We start from the raw sequence: 22,204 nt of genomic DNA, 5'->3' as shown, positions 1-22,204 counted from the left end.
TCAATTTGTCGTTTGCTAACTTCGGTGGAATGGTTCCTCGACAGTTGGGAAATCTCACCAAGTTGGAAGTCCTTGATCTTCATAATGAAGATGAAATTTGGTCGTGGATGATATCCAGTGGATTTCTTATCTTCGGTCACTAAAGTACCTCGACATGAGTGGTTCAATGATTGCGAATGGAAGAGTGCTCATGCAGGTGATCAGCATGCTCCCAACCTTATTGCATTTGAGCTTATCAGATTGTGGATTACATAATTACCATCTGTCTTCTGATCACTTGGCCAATTCTACTTCTCTTATTCATCTCCAGTACCTCGATCTTTCGATAAATCTTTTTGAAGGTCCCATCCCTAACATTACATTTCAAAACATGACTTCTCTCCGACATCTCGATCTTTCAGGGAACTCTTTCAACTCATCAATTCCAATGTGGTTTGACAAGTTTCCGAGCCTTGTTCATCTCAATCTCAGGGGAAATCTTTTCGACTGCATTGAAGGAGGCTTGTTCTTATTCTTAAAGAACCACCGGTACCTCAAGTCATTGCGTTTGTCTTTTAACCAAATCGGAGAAGAGATTGCAACAACCCAAGGAAATTCATCGGGACTCAATGAGAATAACTTGGAGAGTCTAGAGATAGAGGGTAATCGTCTTAAGGGTGCTTTGCCCAACTGGTTAGTGCACTTTACTAACTTAAAACACATTATGCTTCCCTACAATTCCTTCTCCGGTTCAATCCCTAGTGTCATTGGGTCATTGCCGAACTTGGTAACACTAGATCTTTCATATAATGGATTGAATGGGACCATTCCATCATCATTAGGTCGGTTGTCGTCATTGAGATGGTTAGTTCTTTCTAATAATCAATTGGCAGGGCATATTCCCGAGTCATTAGGGAAATTGCGGGCTTTACAAGAGTTGTGCCTTGACAGCAATCATTTGACCGGTACTATACCCAGTAGTTTCGGAAAGCTTTCTCATCTCTCGGATCTGTATCTTCGCAACAATTCTTTGGGAGGTGTGATTTCAGAAAACCATTTTTCTAATATGTCAAGGCTCCAGTATTTGGATGTTAGTGACAATAATAACTTGACTTTCAAGGCAAAACCCAGCTGGATACCCCCTTTCCAACTTCAATTCATTTCGATGGGATCTTGTAAATTCATAACTCCATTTCCCCAATGGATTCAGACACAAGTGGAAGCTGAATATATCGTACTCTCCAATGCTTCCCTTTTTGGGCCCCTGCCAAATTGGTTAGCCAACATGACATTTGACGTACTCGATCTATCTCACAATCAATTTACCGGACACTTGCCCAACATATCTTCTAACTGTTCCACTCTGGATCTCTCCCACAATTTGATCACTGGATCTCTTCCGACAGATATTGGTGTTATGTACCGATTCAATATTCTGTCTCTCAATGATAACCGAATCAATGGTACAATACCGTCATCATTATGCGACATGGAATTGATGGATTTAAATCTTGCCAATAATAACCTATATGGCAGTATTCCGGACTGTTGGAAGGGTTCTTTGTTTTACTTGACTTTGTCATTCAATAAGTTGTCCGGAGTGATTCCAAGCTCAATTGGATCCTTGCCCTACCTTGCCACCCTCCACTTGAACAGAAACCGTCTCAATGGGGAGCTTCCTCTGGCTTTAGGTCATTGCACAAATCTGGTAATTTTAGACCTTGGAGAGAATGACTTCTCCGGAAGCATCCCCACATGGCTCAGCAAAAGCTTTCAATTCTTGGTGATCCTGAGGCTACGAGAGAATAGGTTTACTGGCAGCATCCCTCTGCCGCTCTGCTCACTCTCAGGACTACAGATATTAGACATTGCAGTGAACAATTTGACGGGAACAATCCCACGTTGTCTTGGCTATATGCACAGCATGATCAACTTCAATCAAGTCAATTCATTTGGATCTGTGGCCGCTGCTCCTATGCAAGATATAACTTCCCCCCCATCTGTATCTCCATCGCCAGCAACCAGGTACTCTGATGCGAATTGGCATCAAGAGCAAGTGGTTGAGATAATAAAGGGAAGATACAATGAATACACCAATATTGATCTGCAACTTGTGGTAAATTTGGATCTTTCAAGCAACGATTTGATCGGGTCAATCCCCGAAGAACTTTCTTTCCTCTCGGGATTGCATGGCTTAAACTTGTCACACAACCATCTCTCTGGAGATATTCTCATTGGCATTGGGAACATGAGGTCACTCGAGTCTCTTGATCTTTCGAACAACAACCTCACGGGGACAATTCCGCAAGGCATTTCAGCATTAACATCCCTAGCCCACCTCAACCTATCGCAAAACAACTTGATGGGACAGATTCCAAAAGGAAATCAAATCCAGACGCTTGACGATCCATCCATTTATGCCGGCAATCCTCTACTCTGTGGTGATCTTCTAAGAAAAAATTGCCCTGGCTCCGAGGCGCCTCAACCACCGAAAATCGCTCACCCTGAAGATACACACGAAGAGGACAAGCTTGGAAAGGTGTTGTTCTGTGCGGTCGTAATGCTTGGATTTGCAACTGGGTTCTGGGGCTTTTTCGGAGTTTTGCAGTTCAAGAAGGATTGGAGACTTGCATATTTCAGGTTTGCGGATCAAGCAGCAGACAAGGCATATGTGGCTATAGTGGTGAAGGCAGGCAAGTTGAAGAGACTGAGACAGTCAGGAAGCGCGTAAGAAATGAGCAATCTCGTGCTCTCTCCCCTGCCTTTGGTTCTTCATTTTGGGTGTATTTAGAACTAGTGCTCGTGTGATCTCCTCCCTTCCATTAGTTTGCTTATATCTGTAAAGTAATTAGCATGCTGTGAGGTCTAATTCGCAAAACACTACTCTTTCTACTGTACACTATGCTTTCTGCTCTCTTTTCAGCCTAATATGATTTCCACTCGGCTTCTGCTCTCGCATTTCATGGGGCAAAAGGTCACCGTGAGAGATCCTCTGTTAATTAGTGCTGGTCCGACGGATTCAAAACTCGAAAATTTCCGTCTTGGTAGAATTTTGAAGTTGCTGGTGATTTTCCAATCTTCTGGGTAAAAAATTGTGGCCAATAATTTGCTTACAAGGATTTTACGAATGACCAGGCAAAGAACTAAATTTCTATGTCCTCTGAAATTCTATAAATATCGCCGGCGATTTACCCACAATATAATAAATTTACCAATATTCCATATCGCGACCCGCCAAATTTTTCCTTGGGAGAGGGAAAGCGTAGCCTGGTACACGCTAAGTTTAGGTCTGGAACTTAACTCGGGCTCAAACCTACCATATTACGACTTGTGGTTTAAGTTTTTAATCTGTGAGTGATTTTTTTATCTAGGAGTCGCCACTAATCAATTTAGGATTTGTCGATTAGAAACCTAAGTAAGGCAACGGGAGAATCGCCCTACTTCTATGAACCATAAATTTAAATGAGTTCGGAGACTTAATTACACTACTTGTCTAACTAGTGCTGTTTCCGTACCCAACCTTGTTTAAATAACATTTAACGGTGTTCATGCAGTCTTTTTATTGATTGTGGATCTTAGGGTTCTAGCTCTAACTAGGCTAACGAAACGACAATCAAAGCATTGGAAGTGTGCAAACAACAGCCCAACATACCTCTAATCAACCATCAACATACCTCTAATTAACCATATGAAAGGTCAATTTAAACACACAATCCAAAACGTGTTAAACAGACGACGTGCAATTAAGCATGTCATTCATCACACAAAACATGCAAGAAAAGGCAATTCCAAAGCCCAATTTCATTTTTTGATTTTCGGATTTTTTTTTTTATTTTTTAATTAAAAAATATTTTTTAATAATAAAATAAAATAATATTATATTATAATAAACGGACCCGGGTCGGATCTCCACATCCGACCCGGATCGGGACTGACCCGGGCACGCTGGCCCGGATCCATGTGGGACTGGGCTCGGTAAATGAGCCCAGTCCGGCAGTGTTAAAAAAGGAACTAAAAAAAGAAAAGGCCCGGCCCACCGCCTATTCAATACTAAATAAACACAAAGCCCAGCCCCAAAAGAGAGAAACATGGGCATCGGGTCGGGCTCCTCGCCCAACCCAGATCCGACCCGACTCTGCCCCCTCACAGACCCGACTACCCTTGCAGTCCCCTGCTCCGCGGGGACTCGACGGAGACGGCCGAGACGCCGCTCGTCTCGGCCTGGCGACGCCCTGCTCGGGCGTCGCCCCGACCAGCCCAGACCGAGGCCCGACCTCCACTTGGGTCGCCGTTCCGCGGCCGGCTTTGACGCCGCCGGCCGGGGGCACCCCCGGGCCAAACTCCAAACGAAACAACAGCGGCGGCTGGGACGCGGCCGACGCCCGGAACTCTAAACACTACAGGTACGCCAAAAAGGGATGCGACACGCGCGGGCGACTCGACGCCGGCCAAGACGGACGACCTAAAACTGGATCTCACGTAGGCGTTTTGTCGAACAGGTGGTGGGCGCTTAAAAAACAAACGACTTTCGGCTCAACCGAGACTCAAACACAAGCCGGGACTCTCAACACACGAACAATGACACACATACCATCCAGACGAAGGATGGACGGGGGCCGGAGCTCCCGTGTGCCGGACAACCACGAAACCCGGCCCGGCGTCCCCAAAACAGGGGAAAAACCGACCCCCAAATCAAGTAAAAATGGAAACCAGCGAAACGGGACCTACCGAGGCTTGGCGCGGGGGAAGGGGAGGACTTGCGGAGGTTTTCGACCGCGGTGATCGCCAGGGGATCACTCTCTCACTCTCTGTCTCGCTTAATCTCCGTCTCGGCTCTCCCTTCTCTTTTTTTCTCAAAAATGGCTTTGTCCAGGCGGCGGCCGATACTAGGCCATCTTGCGTCCACCGTGAAGGAGAGAGGAAAGGGGGAGAGAGAGACTGGGCCGGGGGGAAGAAGAAAGGAGAGAAGGAGTGGGCTGGGCTGGGCCCAGCTCGTGCGTAAGGAAGGGAAGAAAGGAGAGGGCCAGGTCGGGCCGGTCCTGACCCGGCCCGATCCCATTTTTTTTTAAAGTAATAATAATAATTAAAAGAAGAAAAACACATCCTAATAATACAAAATGTACCTTTGTCTATAGGCAATGTAATTAAAATTAAAAATATATTTTTTGTTTTAGGAATTTAAAATTTAATTCCTAAATTTGGTGCAATTTAATTGGGCAATCAAAAAATAGATGTCAACATTCCACTAAAATAGTAAGTTACCAACTTCTTTGAAATTTCACAATTTTTTTTTGTAATATACTAATACTATAATACATTTACCGACATTCATTTGAAATAGTAATTTATTCTAGTGTGTAATTTACTTACAACACAGGTTAAATTCCAGAAGAGTTGGTAATTTTACTATTTCATTTGAAAGTTGAGAAATTTTTCTTCTAGTGTTGGTAATTTTCTAATGGATTACCCAATATTTGAGTTGCTGGTCATACTCTTTCAACCAACGGCATTAAAAATCTATTAGCTAAATCAGAAATCTACTAACAAATCGGAAAATTTTGTAACTTTTCAAACGACTAGACCATAGAATCGTCAAGATAGTTCTAGTTTCTGTAGAAACTAGAAACTTGCAATTCCAATTCCATCTATGAGTTTTTGCTTCTCCGTCCACAGCCTGAATATTGCTTGTGTCCATGAACATCTAAATGGAGGCCAACCCCCATTAAAAAAATAATTTAAAAAATTGAAAAATATTATTAAAAGTTGTCAACATTAGCGCTGGTGGTGCCACATAAGCCGACAGGTATCCACATCAGCAATATCCGGCCAAAATTAGCCGGAATGATTAAATCGGCACAATGACAAAATGTTTAGGACTAAATTGGTACAAAAAAATGTTTAGGATTAAATTGGCACAAATGCAATAAGTTTAAGACTTTTTTGACACTTTTCCCGGTACCTCAATCTGTCATTTGCTGACTTTTGTGGAACAATTCCCCGACAATTGGGAAATCTAACCAATTTGGAAGTCCTCGATCTTCATAATTACAATGGAAATTCGGTTGTGGACGATATCCTATGGGTTTCTTATCTTTGATCACTAAAGTACCTCGGCATGAGGGTTCAAAGATTGCAAATGTAGGAGGCCTCATGCAAGTGATCGGCACTCTTCCATCTTTATCTTGAGGGAAATCTTTTCGACAGCATTGAAGGAGGCTTATTCTCATTCTTAAAGAACAAGCAAAATCTCAAGTTATTGCGTTTGTGTGAAAACCAAATCGGAGAAGAGATTTCAACGAGCCGGGGAAATTCATCGGGATTCATCGAGAATAACCTAGAGAGTCTAGAGATATGTGATAATCTATCTTAAGGGTGCTTTGCCCAACTGACTAGCGCACTTCACAAACTTAAAACACGTTCTGCTTTCCCACAATTTCTTCTCCGGTCAAATCCCTAGTGTCATTGGATCATTGTCAAACTTGGAAACACTGGATATTGCATCTAATCGATTGAACGGACCCATTCCATCATCAATAGGTTCGTTGTCATCATTGTTATTGTTAAGTGTTTCTCAAGATCCCGAGTCATTTGGGAAAATTGCGGGCTTTACAATACTTGCCTCTTGGGAGTAAATCATTCGACAATTACTATACCTAAAGGTTTCCAAAAGCTTTCTGATCTCCTGTATCTTTGTAACAATTCTTTGGGAGATGTGATTTCAGAGATCCATTTTTCTAATTTGTCAAGGCTCAAGGTTTTGGATATAGGTGACAATAATAACTTGACTTTCAGGGCTAAACCCAGATGGATACCCCCTTTCCAACTTGGAATCATTTGGATGGGATTTTGTAAATTTGAAACTCCATTTCCCCAGTGGATTCGGACACAAGTGGAAGCAGAAGATATCATACTCTAACATGCTTTCCTTTTTGGGGCCCTTCCAAAATGGTTAGCGAACTTGACGTTTTACTTGTTCGATCTATCCTCCAATCAAATTACCGGACCCTTGCCCGGCTTGTCTTCTAATTGTTTCGCTTTGGATCTCTCCCATGACTTAATCTCAGGATCTCTTCCAACAAATATTTGTGTTATGTACCAATTTAATATTTTGTATCTCAATGATAACCTATTAATGGTACAATACCATCATCCTTATGTGACAGGGAAGGGTTGTATGTTTTGAATCTTACCAACAATAAACTGTCCGGCAGCACTCCGACTGTTGAAAGGGTTCTTTATCTTTGTTGACTTTGTCATTCAATAAGTTGTCCGGAGCAATTCCAAGATCAATCGGATCCTCGCCCGAGCTTTCAACCCAACACTTGAATTCATAAGATTAATTTTTCTTTTTTATCTTTTCTTTTTCCTCCTTCCTCCGCCGCGACGGATTTTTTTCCGTCGCAAAATTTGTCGCAAATTTGTTTAGTGACGAATTTTGCCAAATTTTTTGTCGCAAAATTTGTCGCTAAAACCTTGTTTTTTTGTAGTGAACAACATCCTAAATCAAGATGATTAGTATCTGACAAATAAACCAAGCAAATAACTATCATTCCAATTTTAATCATTCGACGTTACCTTAATTGCAAACGAGAATGCCATATTCCAAAAAACATGGAGGAATCAGATTAGCTTCCCTGAATCTCCAAATTTCTCTAGATCTAAAAATCATCTTACTTAATGACAACGTATATTTAACAAGAAAAGAAAAACGTTAGGAAACGAGGGAGAGAAGAATTAGTTTACCTTACCTAATTATCCAGATTTAAATTTCCATATTTTCGATTATTTACCTTTCCCAAAATATCCAGATTTAGGTTTCCATATTTTCAATTAACGAGCCCCTAAAACCTATATATTACCCAAAAATGAGTTATCATGTCGATTGATTTGCATATTGCACCTTCATCCCTACCTACAAAGTACTCTTTTGATTCTGGTTTGAGGTAATTGAAAGATCTCATTTGTCAACCAGATGGAGAAGCTTGCGACTTCCCATATTCTAGTCGTAGCCCTCCTTGTCTCAGGTTCATTTGCTTTCCCATCCACTACCAATGTCTATTAATCTGTTCAAACTAGTCTTGACGGTTGGAACTATATGCAGGCATGTGTGCGGTGCCCCGTGCAAACGCGCAGTCGAGATGTTCGGCGGTACTGGACCCAAACAATTGTTATGCCCCTAACTGTCTCGCGGCCTGTCGAACGAAGCACCCCGACGTGCAGCAGCAGGCCTTCGGATCGTGCCAAACTGATGCGTTCGGCAAGATATTCCGCTGCGTTTGCTTCTGGAATTGCTGATTGGTCGATATGATCGTCGGTTTCATTTCGACATGTTTCTTTCTGCTTGAGCTCTATAACTTGCGATGGTGTTTAAACTGAAGATGTCCTTGCATCTTGACAGCTTAATAATTATAACATTACACAGGTTATCGTACTCAACGATATCTATTGTCTTCCCTTTCGTGGTGTCCAGTCAGTGAGTTAGTTGCACGATTCCGAATTCGGAGCGTAATTTCCTCTTTTTTTATGTGTGGATGGGAGCGAACAAAAGGCAAATGCTACACGAATGTGCGTCCAAATCGCGAGGAGTAACATGTTACATAAATTTGATTCACGTGAATTTAGTGCACCTCACCATTTAGATTGGACGAGTTCAACTGAAGTTGATCACATTCGATGGTAGAGATTTCGCAAATATCACATGAATCAAGCTCATGCCACAAGTTTTGGGAATCAATAAGGTTTAGGCGATACACGACTTTACCTCCATAAAGCCAAAATACTTTGGCAAGCTTCAAGTTCTTTTAAGGAAAAATTGGTAAATATATCGAATATCTGTTCAATTTTTGCGAAGTAGATTCAAAGTAAATTGATTTTACTTGACCGTCCTAAATTTAGCTTAAATTAATGTAAAAGATAAAACAAAGTACTAGCACCAGTTTGACAATTTCTGAAGCTTCCGTGAAACAATTATAACTAGACACACGAACCATGCGATGCAATGGAATTATGTTATAGTTAATGTAGGAAGAAATTTCTAAGTTAAATAAGTATCTATCTATCAAGGGAGGGAACACCCTTTGGTTCTCCCACTATCATTTAATTCTGATTTCTAATTAGATTAAAAATAAAAAATAAATAAATATAAATCACGACTACCATTTCTGTAAAATTTAATGCGGAAGTATTTTTCCTAAAATCATGTCATCTCTCCTTAGATTCGTCATTTTTAATGCTATGTGGGATGATTTTGAAGCATCTATTCATGGTGAGAAGGAGTCTAGAGATCAAAGCGATGACGATCTCGGAGCTTCCACAGAGATTCAGGAATTTCTTAGAGATAAAAATTATAATGAATTATTCGAATTGGCGAAAGAATGTAAAATGCTTTGAATGCAATAAGCGGGGTCACTTGAGAAAAGAGTGCTCAAGGCTCGAATCAAAAGAAAGGCGAAAAGAAAAATAAATAAGCCAGGTCACTTGAAAACGAAAGTTCTTTTAGACTCAATTTATTTCGCGAAAAATAAATGATTTGAAAAACGTTTACCTAAAAATAATCCAATTGTACCACTTAAAATAATTAGGCAATGAATAAATATTTTCATAATTCAACAATAATTTATGTCTAAACAAATTGTAGACACTGAAAAAAAAACTTTCTTTGATTCATTGTTGTAAGTGATACAAGCGATTATTTTGAGTATAACATTTTCTAAATCATTCATTTTTCACTAAACAATAGAACCCTTAGAAAAAAAACGAAATGAATATGTTAAAAGTGATCTTGAAAATTCAAAAAATGAATATGAGGTTTTGAAAAAGAAAAATGAAGAGTTGAGCTCTTCCTTTCAAAAATTTGAAGGAAGCAAGAATAAAACAAAATATGTTTGTTAGACATCATGTTAATCATAGAAATGATCGAGATCATAGACATTGTTCAATCTAGTAGGTTTGCATCTCGTGTATGTTATGGTTGTGGTAAATTTGGACATATTGCAAGAAACTGCTATTCTAGAAGATCTGGATTCGTAAGGAAGTTTTGTATGGATCGAAAGTTATTTTGGAAACAAAGTAGCATTTTCATATAAAAAAATAAAACATAGTTTGTTTGAGGGGGCGCTTGATTATGTGATTATTTTTTCAAAGGAGGAAACTGTTAGATTTTAAAGCTTTGATTTTATTCGTGGTATTGTTGTATGATTTTTTTTTCATCATAAAAAATGGAGAGATTGTTGACATTTGTATTTTGATGATTACAAAACCATCAATAAGTTAAAACTATTGATTTTTGTAAATGTGTTCAAACATGCCTGGTAGTAAAACTCACTGTCCATGTAAAGAAACCAGGCGACCGGACCCCTATGTCTAGGCTCCTAGCCAGACCTCTCTTTTGGGCCAACTTTCTTGAAGTGCGAGCGGGCGATCGAAAGATGCAATAGTCGTGTGTTCTAATCTTGTTTGGTTTTAGTGTATACAAAAATTTCATTTATTTCATAAAAAATGAATAATTTTGTAAATATTTTTCTAAAAATAATCGCATGTATTGTTTTATTTAATTAGTTAATGAAGAATATTTCATTATCGACAATAGTCTATGTTTAAATATTTTTGTAGACAACAAAAATTTTTGTTCGTTTATTTTTGTAAGCGATACAAGCAATTATTGCTAGGAAAACGTTTTCAAAATCATTCTTTTTCGCGAAACAAACGAACCTACTTCTGTAGCCTTTGGGGATTTAGAACACACGTTGTCATATCTGAGTGTGAGAAATCTCTTGTACACAAATTTGCTATTGTAAACCATGAGTGAGATGAGAGATACTGTTATAATTATAGGAATTAATAGCTTAACATTAATTCACGTGTAACCGTTATGTCCTAATTGTTGCAATTATTAAGGGTTAATGGCTCTACTAATGTGAGCATTTAATATAGCTGTTAATTATGGGTTGATGGCTCTACTAATGTGAGCATAACCGACAAGTTCATGTCCCTTCAATTTTTTGCAGTTATTTTTCCTCATCTATAAATAGACGTGTCTTATTAGTTCGAACTAGAGACGAAAAAAGAACTCCTCGAAGTACTTCTAGAGCCTCTCTTGAGTTTTCTCTTCAACGATATTCCTCTTCGTGTGCCAGTTTCGAGAAGTGTTCGACAGAGTCATGTTCGTATAGTGCTGATATAAACAGGTTCGAGGTGTTGTATTTTGGGAGGCATAGTTCGAGAAGTTGTTTAGCACCGTTGGTAAGAACTAATCACTTTAAGGAGATTCGGTTATTCGTACCTCACCTCCTGTTTCATTTTTATTATCAATTTCTTGAATTTATTCTGGCTATAACAAACAGTGTTATGTAATTTCCCCAATACGTAAATTCTTCTTCTTCTATTTCTTCCAACAGATATACTTGAGTGTGAAATATAAAGTCGAACTACAATAAATCACTTAATCTTTGGATTTATTGTATTGTACACACGTTTGCTTGGTTGATTTATTTTTACTATATTTCTTGGTTGCCCGAACTATGATTTCGAATAGTTGCCCTTGTACCTTTGGGCCAACAACAACATCCTAAATCAAGATGATTAGTATCTGACAAATAAACCAAGCAAATAACTATCATTCCAATTTTAATCATTGGATCGTTTCCTTAATTGCAAACGAGAATGCCATATTCCAAAAAACATGGAGGAATCAGATTACCTTCCCTGAATCTCCAAATTTCTCTAGATCTAAAAATCATCTTACTTAATGACAACGTATATTTAACAAGAAAAGAAAAACGTTAGGAAACGAGGGAGAGAAGAATTAGTTTACCTACCCTAAATATCCAGATTTAAATTTCCATATTTTCAATTAATTACCTTTCCTAAATATCCAGATTTAGGTTTCCATATTTTCAATTAATGAGCCCCTAAAACCTATATATTACCCAAAAATCAGTAATCATGTCCATTGATTTGCATATTGCACCTTCATCTCTACCTACAAAGCACTCTTTTGATTTTGGTTTGAGGTAATTGAAAGATCTCATTTGTCAACCAGATGGAGAAGCTTCCTATTTCCCATATTCTAGTCGTAGCCCTCCTTGTCTCAGGTTCATTTGCTTTCACATCCATTACCAATGCCTATTAATCTGTTCAAACTAGTCTTGACGATTGGAACTATATGCAGGCATGTGTGCGATGCCCTGTGCAAACGCGCAGTCGAGATGTTCGGCGGTACTGGACCCAAACAATTGTTATGCCCCTAACTGTCTCGCAGCCTGTCGAACGAAGCACCCGACGTGCGACAAGAGCCTTCGGATCGTGCCAAACCGGATGCGTTCGGCCAGATATTCCGCTGCGTTTGCTTCTGGAATTGCTGATTGTTCGATATGATCATCGGTTTCGTTTCGACATGTTTCTTTCTTCTTGAGCTCTATAACTTGCGATGGTGTTTAAACTGAAGATGTCCTCGCATCTTGACAACTTAATAATGATAGCATTACACAGGTTATCGTACTCAACGATATCTATTGTCTTCCCTTTCGTGGTGTCCAGTCAGTGAGTTGGTTGCACAATTCCGAATTCGGAGCGTAATTTCCTCTCTTTTATGTGTGGATGGGAGCGAACAAAAGGCAAATGCTACACGAATGTGCGTCCAAATCGCGAGGAGTAACGTGTTACATAAATTTGATTCACGTGAATTTAGTGCACCTCACCATTTAGATTGGACGAGTTCAACTGAAGTTGATCACATTAGATGGTAGAGATTTCGCAAATATCACATGAATCAAGCTCATGCCACAAGTTTTGGGAATCAATAAGGTTTAGGCGATGCACGATTTTACCTCCATAAAGTCAAAATACTTTTGCCAGCTTCAAGTTCGTTTTAGGAAAAATTGGTAAATATATCGAACATCTGTTCAATTTTTGAGAAGTACACTCAAAGTAAATTGATTTTACTAGACCGTCCTAAATTTAGCTTAAATTAATGTAAAAGATAAAACATAGTACTAGCACCATTCTGACATTTTTTTAAGCTTCCGTGAAACAATTTTAACTAGACGCACGGACCGTGCGATGCAATGGAATTATGTTATAGTTAACGTAGGAAGAAATTTCTACGTTAAATAAGTATCTATCTATCAAGGGAGGGAACACCCTTTGGTCTCTCCCACTATCTTTTAATTTTGATTTCTAATCAGATTAAAAATATAAATAAATAAATATAAGTCATGACTACCATTTCTGTAAAACTTAATGCGGAAGTTATTGTTCCTAAAATCATATCAATCTCCTTAGATTCGTCACCTTTAATGTTATGTAGAATGCTTTTGAAGCTTCTATTCACAGTGAGAAGGGGTCTAGAGATCAAAGCGATGACGACATCGGAGCTTACACGTAATTTTAAATTTTGTAGAGATAAAAATTATAATTAGAATTATTCGAATTGGCGAAAGAATGTAAAATGTTTTGAATGCAATAAGCCAGGTCACTTGAGAAAAGAGTTCCCACAGCTCAAATCAAAGGAAAAGAAAGGTGAAAAGAAAAAGAAATAAGCCGGGTCACTTGAAAAAAAAAAGTTCTTTTAGGCTCAATTTGCTTCGCAGAAAATAAATGATTTAGAAAATGTTTACTTAAAAATAATCCCTTTCTATTGCTTAAAATAATTAGTTAATGAAAAATATTTTCATAATTCAACAACAATTTATGTCTAAACAATTTCGTAGACAATGAAAAAAAAATTTGTTGATTCATTTTTGTTAGTAATACCAGCTATCGTTTTGAGGATAACGTTTTCCAAATCATTTTCACTAAACAAATGAACCCTTAAAAAAAACGAAATGAATCTATTAGAAGTGATATTGAAAATTCGAAAAATGAATATGAGGTTTTGAAAAAGAAAATTGAAGAGTGGAGGTCTTCCTTTCAAAAAGTTGAAGGAAGCAAGAATATAAAAAAAAAATATGTTTGGTAGACATCATGTTAATCATAGAAATGATCGAGATCATAGACATTGTTCAATCTAGTAGGTTTGCATCTCATGTATGTTATGGCTGTGGTAAATTTAGACATATTGCAAGAAACTTTAGTCTAGAAGATCTGGATTCCTAAGGAAGTTTTTTATGGATCCAATGTTGTTTTCGAAACAAAGAAGCATTTTCATATAAAAAAAATAGTTATTTTGAGGGGGCGCTTGATTATGTGATTATTTTTTAAAGGAGGAGAATGTTAGACTTTAAAGTTTGAATTTATTCGTGGTATTGTTTTATGATTTTTATCATCGTAAAAAAATTGGGGAGATCCTATGTGTTTTGATGACTACAAAACCATCAATAACTATCGATTTTTGTAAATTTGTTCAAACGAGATTAAGTACGCAGGCGACCGGACCCTTATGTCTAGGCTCCTAGCTAGAACTCTATTTTGACCAATTATTTTTTAGAGCGAACGGCCGATCGAAAGTCGTAATAGTCGAAAATTAACCGTTAGATTGTGTCCTAATCTTGTTTGGTTTTGGTAGAGATAAGGCTCCATTTGTTTCGCCAAAAATAAATAATTTGAAAAATATTTTTCTAAAAATAATCGCATGCATCATTTTATTTAATTAGTTAACGAAAAATATTTCATTATCGAAAATAGCTTTTATCCAAATATTTTCATAGACAATATAATTTTTTTTCATCCGTTCATTTTTTTAAGCGATACAAGCGGATTATTTTTTTGAAAACGTTTTTCAAATCATTTATTTCCACGAAACAATCAGACTAACCAATGTAGCCCTTAGGGGTTTAGAACACACATAGTCATATCTAAGTGTGAGAAATCTCTTGTACACAAATTTGCTATTGTAAACCACAAGTGAGATGAGAGATACACTCGAGTGTAAAATATAAAGTCGAACTACAATAAATCACTTTAATCTTGGGATTTAGTGTATTGTTCACACGTTTGTTTGGTTGATCTATATTTCTTGGTTGCCGAACTATGATTTTGAATAGTTGCCGTTGTACTTTTTGGGCCAACAACAACATCCTAAATCAAGATGATTTTAGTATCTGACAAATAAATCAAGCAAATAATTATCATACCAATTTTAATCATTCGACGTTTCCTTAATTGCAAACGAGAATGCCATACTCCAGAAAACATGGAGGAATCAGATTACCTTCCCTGAATCTCCAAATGTCTCTAGATCTAATTTTTCGTACATTCCAAATTTACAAACCCTCCTAAAATCTATAAAAGCACCCCCAGCATCAGATTTTTCAAATATCCACAGCATCGCACCTTCCTCTCTACATACGAGTTCTGTTGCTTGTTCGAGATTAGCCCTTGAAAGAACACATCTTCTTCTCACCCAGATGGATACCCTCGCTTTTCCTCGTATTTTCGTAGCAGTCCTCCTCCTCTCAGGTTTCAATTCCCGACCTACTCTTATCCCAAGATGTCCTCAAATCCAAAAGGACAAAGAGAGTCGATCACGATGCAAAATTTGGAGTTATTTATGTTCAATCCATTTCTTCTTTTGCTTTTATATTTTAAATTAAATTTGGAATTAAATGATGAGATCATTAAAAAGGTTCAAAACTCTGGGATGTTAAACTTAGGAGTATTTTCTGGAGTGAGGGAAGAAAAACAATTCTTTCAATTAAAGGGGTTGGGCGTGCGGACACCGGTACGTTAAAATTGGAATTAAATGATGAGAAATATATGCATGGAAATAAGTCTACCCAAGTTCTAAGATTCTCTTTCGAGCCAAAGCGATAATGTGGTTCACTTCACTTGATGGTTGACGGATGTAAACTTGCAGGGATGTGCATGGTGATGGTGCCCCATGCAAATGCCCAGAAGAGATGTCAAGAGTTGCTGGACCCGAACAGCTGCACCCTCTACAATTGCCAGAAGGCGTGTTACCAGAAGCACACCGCCCAGCAGCCCCGCGGAGAGTGCCTAGCCGATTCCAGCTTCAAGTACAGATGCGCTTGCTTCTTCGACTGCTGATCATTATAGATCAAACCTTTTCTCATGATGATCTGCTGCTTCGAGTCTCTCTTTTTCTCGGATCCCCTTTTTTCTGTCTTTCTGTTTGAGTACTAAAAGAATTGCAATCGCGCCGAAAATAAAGAGGTCGCAACTTTGATAATAACTTGATAATGTCATTGCTCTCTCTCTCTCTCTCTCTCTCTCTCTCAATTCATTCTTGCACATACATGTGTGTTTGCCTCTCTAAAGGGATTGGTTCGGATTTTGCGCCTCTAAAATCTAAGGTCGACTGAGATCTGATCCCTAGTTGCAAGTACTTGGACATGATCACAAGGAAGTAATTCCTTTTGAATCCTCTAATTATCGGCGTAGATGGCCTGTCGTAGATCGGAATGGGAAGGTGGACATAATCTGTTACACGAAAATTTGCCCAAATTCTAACTATTCGGAGATCAATTTTATATACATCCCACGAAATCGATGAAGTTTTTCTTTGATCAGATCATGGAATCTAGATGATTAGTACTGCATTATTTTGAAACGGTTTATTCACGGCACTAATTCATTCTATATAGCCTCTAGACTACCCACCAACCTAAAACGCTTCCCAAACTTTGAAACGCCGAACACGCCCAAATCAACCACACTATGGCCAGATCTCTACCCAAACTCATCCTCATCACGCTTATCTTCTCTCTAACCATCTTCGGCACACGATCCCAAACATCCACCGGCAGCCTGTCAATCGAAGCCGGGCCGAGAAGATCAGAGAAGCTGAGCCACCTTCACTTCTACTTGCACGGAGCGTTTGCTGGGCCAAACTTCACCGCCACACAAGTAGCCTCAGCTTCGACGAGTAGCCAGTCGGCCACAGCCTTCGGCACGGTTTTTGTGATCGACGACGTGCTGAAGCTGGGCCCTGACGCGCGCTCAAAGCTTGTCGGCTGGGCCCAATGCCTCACGTCATCGGTGTCGCAGGCCGAGACTGTCTTGTCGATGGCCGTCAACTTTGTGTTCACCGAAGGGAAGTTCAATGGGAGCACTTTGAGTATGCTCGGAAGGAACAGCTTGGCGCTCGAGGTGAGGGAGATGGCCATTACAGGAGGGACGGGAGCTTTCCAGCTTGCGCGCGGTTATGTTCGGACGAAGACTCACTCCATCGACCGGACGAGTGGACTTCTCGTGTCGGAGTATGAAGTCTACGTTTTGCATTACTGAGATCAGTGCTTTCTAGACCTTTATTTGAGAATGATTCTTGAAAATATCTCGAAATAATTTCAAGAGTCAGTAATATTGTGTGAAAAGGTTTTACATGATGGCCGTCAGATGGTTGACATTTGTACGTTGACATAGTTACATAACTGAAATCGGTGGTAGATGCAACAATACCTGTTACACGACTGAGAGAAAGAGACAAGAAACATATGCAATATCTAAGATTTTCATAGATTACAGCAATCGTTTCGTAACCAATATTACTTTCAACGCCAAACGGGAGAATTACAAAAAAGAGTCATGAATCTACTGTAATTATGCTAATTCAGTGCTAAACCTTTTTTTTATCAATTGAGTTTTAAACATTTTGCATTTATGCCAATTAAGTCTATATGGCTAATTTTGGCCGGAAATCACTGACGTTGATGCCAACCGTCCTACGTAGCGTGGCCAGTGTTGATGTGCACATTTTTAAATAATTTTTTATAATTTTTTCTTTTTCCTTTTTTTTCTTTCTCTTTCTTTTTTTTCTTTTGTTTCTTCCTCGGCGACCGGCTAGAGGCGAGGGCCAGCGAAGTTCGTCCTCATTGGCAATGGCAAGGTCAAGCCTCACCCAGCCATTGGCGAGGCTCGCCCTTGCCGACCACTGGCTGGGCGATGCTTGCCATCGCCGGATTTGGTGAGGGCAAGCCTCACCTAGCAATGGCCAGATCGACCTCGCTGGCCCTCGCATCCGGCTGGTCGCTGAGGTCTGGCAACCAACTAGAGGAAGAAGGGAAGAAAAAAAAAGAAAGAAAAAAAAAGGAAATTTTTTTTTTTTAAAAATTATTAAAATATTATTTACAAATATCCACGTTAGCGTTAGCCGTGCCATGTAGGATGGCCAATGCCCATATCAGTGACTTCCAATCAAAATTGATCGGATGAACTGAATTGACATAAATGCAAAAGGTTTAGAACTCAATTAGCAAAAAAAAAAGTTTATAACTGAATTGGCATAATTACAATAGGTTTAGGATTTTTTTGGTAATTTTCCCAATACCAAACGGCCAAGGGGCAATGGCCCTACCAATCTCTTCGATCTTTAAATTTGAATTTTTTTATATGTTGATTATGCAACTGTATTCAATTTTCTAACGCCTTCATGGACCTCATCAAAATCCCCAAACCAATCACCTTTTGTTTAATTTTATTGTTGTTGACGCTAACAATTGACTAATTCTTGGTTGTTTATCGCCTAGAGGTGGCAAATGGGTGGGTCATAAATGGGTTTAACCTAAATTCATCCATTTAACTCACATTGATTCATTTATTTTTTATAAAATTTAAATAATCCATACCTAATCTAGGACCAACTCAAACCCACCACATAACTCACTTTTGTTCTTTTTTACTCTCTCCTTCTCTCAAAACCTCATTTGGCATACCCACCGGGGCCACCACCGTCTCCTCCTCCTCCCCAAACCCTCTCTGGCTCCTCCTCACCTCAGTCTTTCCCGCCATCGATGGCACTGGTGAAAATTGGGATCTGTCTCCGGTGCTCGGCCTTCTTCGTCTCAGAGAACTGCTGCGTTGGTTCCGCGTCCTCCTCTGACGACGACGAGCTCCAGCTCTTCCCCCCTCCCCCTCGTCCTCTTCCTTAGCGTGATCCTCCCCCTTCAGATCTTTGAGTTCCATTACCGGATGATGCTGCACAGGCTCCTCTAGATCGACCTCCGTTTCGGCGTTGTGTACGCCGACTCCGCCTCCTCATGGCGGACGTTGGCTATGTCGGAGAGGTTGTCAAGCACGAGCGCCTCACCGACGACCGATTCTTCCTCATCTACAAGGGGCAGGACGGTTCCCAGTCACTTGCATCGTCTGCATGAAGCCCTACCTGGTCGCGCAAGTCGATTGGCTCGAGGACAGGGCATCTAGCGATGGAAGCGACGATCTGGAGAGGATGACAACTACCTGCGAGAAGAGAGAGCGAAGAGGGAGAGAGAACAGAGTCTGAGTCCTAGTGGTTGGGAAATTCGACCCATTTATTTTAGACTTTAATTTTTCAGATCCATTAAGGGTAGGCTCTTCAAATTTGAAATAATCCATACATGACTCTTAAAAAAAAAAAGAGATTAGTGCATTCAAAGTTCTACAACTTATCACGAAAGTATAATTAAGTCCAAAAAATTTTATAATATGCAATTAAGTCTTAAAACTTATTAGGAAAGTGCAATTGAGTTCTAAAACTTTTAAAAGGTGCAAACAAGTCCTAAAACTTGTTACGAAAGTGCAAACAAGTCCTAAAACTTATCAAATTGGTTCAATCAAGTCCTTCTATTAATTGCACTTTTTGAAAGTTTTAGGACTTGATTGCATATTTGTGATAAGCTTTAGGACTTGATTATACCTTCGTGGTAAGTTTTAAAACTTGATTGCACTTTTTGAAAGTTTAGGACTTGATTGCACTTTCGTGACAAGTTTTAGGACTTGATCGCATTTTTTGACAAGTTTTAGGACTCAATTGCACTTTCGTGATAAGTTTTAGGACTTTTAGTGCATTTCAACCCCCCCCCCGTCAAAAAAAAAAACAAGTGGATCATATATAGATTCAGGACTCATTTTGATAGGTTTAGTATTGATAAGTAGTAAACTCAAAACTCGGTTGACAAGAATAAAATATAATCAAAGCTGAAGTCATCAATGAACAAAGCAATCGACGAGTTGTAAACTCTCCAGAAAACGCCATGGATAGTGAAACCGTATAGAAATTATCGATGAGAACTTTCACCAATCGACAATTCGAAGAAAACCGATTGAGAAAGGGTGAGAGTAGGTGTCGGCGGTGGGTCAGTGGGCACCTCTATTTGGGTAGAAATGGAGAGAGAGAGAGAGAGAGATGGGGTTTAGGGCGTGTTCTCTGACTTCGTCCAATGCCACAATTCAATTGAGAGTCTATCCAAAACTACCGAGACATCTCGTGGATGTTCTCACATCTGTAGGCGGCTAGATAATTAAAACGTTGACCTCGCTCTACCTAGTCCAATGTTTCCACCTGGTGTTCCCGACCCCGTTAGATCTAGATGCGGAAAATCCTCGAAAAAAAAGGCGGGAGGGATAATGACTGATTGTTTTCTATTGAACATTCAAGTTGTGCACGCACGATTCTAGGATCACAGATCAATCCCACAAAATACTTGTTCTATCCCAAGATCGACCTGTAATATATGTCGATTGCACGTATATGCTCGCGATCCAATCTCGGAGTTCCTGCAACTTGTGTATAACAGTCACTATGTTAGCATTGACTTTCTGAATGTATCGTACACTTTGCTTTAAAGAAATGCTAGTGATATAAAAGCACACATGCATAAATTGCAAGAACAATTGATAGCACATATGGCATTTTTTCTCATAAATGTCTCGTGTTCAAGTACCCCACAAGAATTCTTAAACTACCAGTCTACAGCTATGTACAACTAACATAACTCTCTTTTGGTTTGTTAAGCTCCGTCTAAAAAACTAGAAAGTCAATGAAAGCTTCTCTATTTTCCCTCACCTTTCTCACTACGATCAAATCCGAGGGATTGTTCGCTCGAGAACTGTCGGCTCGAGATCAGTTCAGGGTCAAAGCCGAGAAGATGACCCATCTTCGCTTTCATCTCCACGACACAGTCACCGAGCAACACCCTACTGCCATACCCGTCGCATTAAAAGCATTCGGGAACTGTCAGCTGGAGACAAGTTATGCTAATAAAGACCTTTCACTAATCATTAGAGCGAAAGAAATATATATTTGCCTTTTAACGATGACTTTGCTTGATGTATTGTTGGTAACTATAATTTCTCTAACTTTGCGAGTAAAACACGTGTCTGTTTATTAAAAGCATCTTTGATTAATCTCTAGATTACAACCAGTGTATATAACAATCACCCATGTCAGCATTGACTTTCTGGATGTATACTACACTTTGCTTTAAGATATTGCTAGTGATATAAAAGCATACATGCAAAATATGCAAGAATAATTTATAGCACACATAGCATTATTTCTCATGAATTTGTCATGTTCAAGTACCCTACAAAAGTTGCATCACATCATTTTATTACAAAACAATTTCTTAAACTATCAGTCTATAGCTACTGCACAACTAACATTATCCTCTTCTGATTTGCTAAGCTCTGCGCGAAAAATTAGAATGTCAATAAAAGCTTCTCTATAGTTAGAAAACTAGAGCAAAAGTCTACTGATTAAATCGGGATAAGAACAGTGGGAGTGCCATAATTTTCATACGGCGCTCACTTAAGTGCCATAATTTTTTTTTCGCTCACTTAAGTGTTATTAATTTGAAAAATCGATCACTTAAGTACCATCAGTGATTTGTCTTGCCTGAAATCTGACGTGGATAGCAGTTGGCCCACGCGGTACCACCAACGCCGACATGAACAATTTTTGTAATTTTTTTCATTCACTTAAGTACCACAAATTTGAAAAATTGATCACTTAAATACCACAAATTTGAAAAATCAATTACTTAGGTGACGTCGACATTTGCCTCATCAGAAAATCTGCCGCCACCCTTGCCCAGATACGGCTAGGCCACCATGGCCTTGGGTGACATAGACAAAACAAAATAGAATTCCATACATACCGAATAGTCAATTTCCAAATGCATAATTAAACTTGCCCTCGGAACTCTCTTGGTCCAATTTGACTTCGTCAATTGCCATGCGATGCAAATGAAATCGAGAGTCTACTCAAAACCACTGGTGCTTACGTAGGCGGCTAACTAATTAATCCAAAATTTGATCCTCTCAAATATCCAGGCGGCTACCTGATTAGTACGTTGACCTTGCTTTGCCTAGTCAGCCGATAACGACCGGTGATTTTTCTGTTAAGCATTATTAGGTGCTCCCAAAGTACTCATTATATCCCAAGATTGATCGATAATTAGTACGTTGACCTTGCTCTGCCTAGTCAGCGGATATGCCATCGTACCTATTTCACAACTCATTGGAGGGAAAAAAAAGGACATTTTTTTGCCTTATAACCATGACCTAGCTT

The 22,204-nt window shown here is 39.2% G+C and overlaps 2 protein-coding genes across 2 annotated transcripts; both read left to right on the top strand.

The window, feature by feature from the left end:
* Positions 1-387: 387 nt before the first annotated feature.
* LOC115667765 (receptor-like protein EIX1) lies at positions 388-2,789 on the top strand. The gene has a single exon (XM_030589308.2). The coding sequence runs from the start codon at positions 428-430 to the stop codon at positions 2,708-2,710; it is 2,283 nt and encodes a 760-aa protein (XP_030445168.2). The 5' UTR covers positions 388-427; the 3' UTR covers positions 2,711-2,789.
* A 13,804-nt stretch (positions 2,790-16,593) lies between these two features.
* LOC115667652 (pterocarpan synthase 1-like) lies at positions 16,594-17,163 on the top strand. The gene has a single exon (XM_030589209.1). It carries the CDS (start codon positions 16,594-16,596, stop codon positions 17,161-17,163), a length of 570 nt encoding a protein of 189 aa, XP_030445069.1.
* The last annotated feature ends 5,041 nt before the right edge of the window (positions 17,164-22,204 follow it).

Source organism: Syzygium oleosum, unplaced genomic scaffold, assembly GCF_021117445.2.
Source record: "Syzygium oleosum isolate NSW1041296 unplaced genomic scaffold, Sole_v2.1 Sole_v2.25, whole genome shotgun sequence".
NCBI lineage: Eukaryota > Viridiplantae > Streptophyta > Magnoliopsida > Myrtales > Myrtaceae > Syzygium > Syzygium oleosum.
The sequence above is the reverse complement of the archived record's forward strand: the minus strand, read 5'-3'. Positions and strand labels throughout refer to the sequence as shown.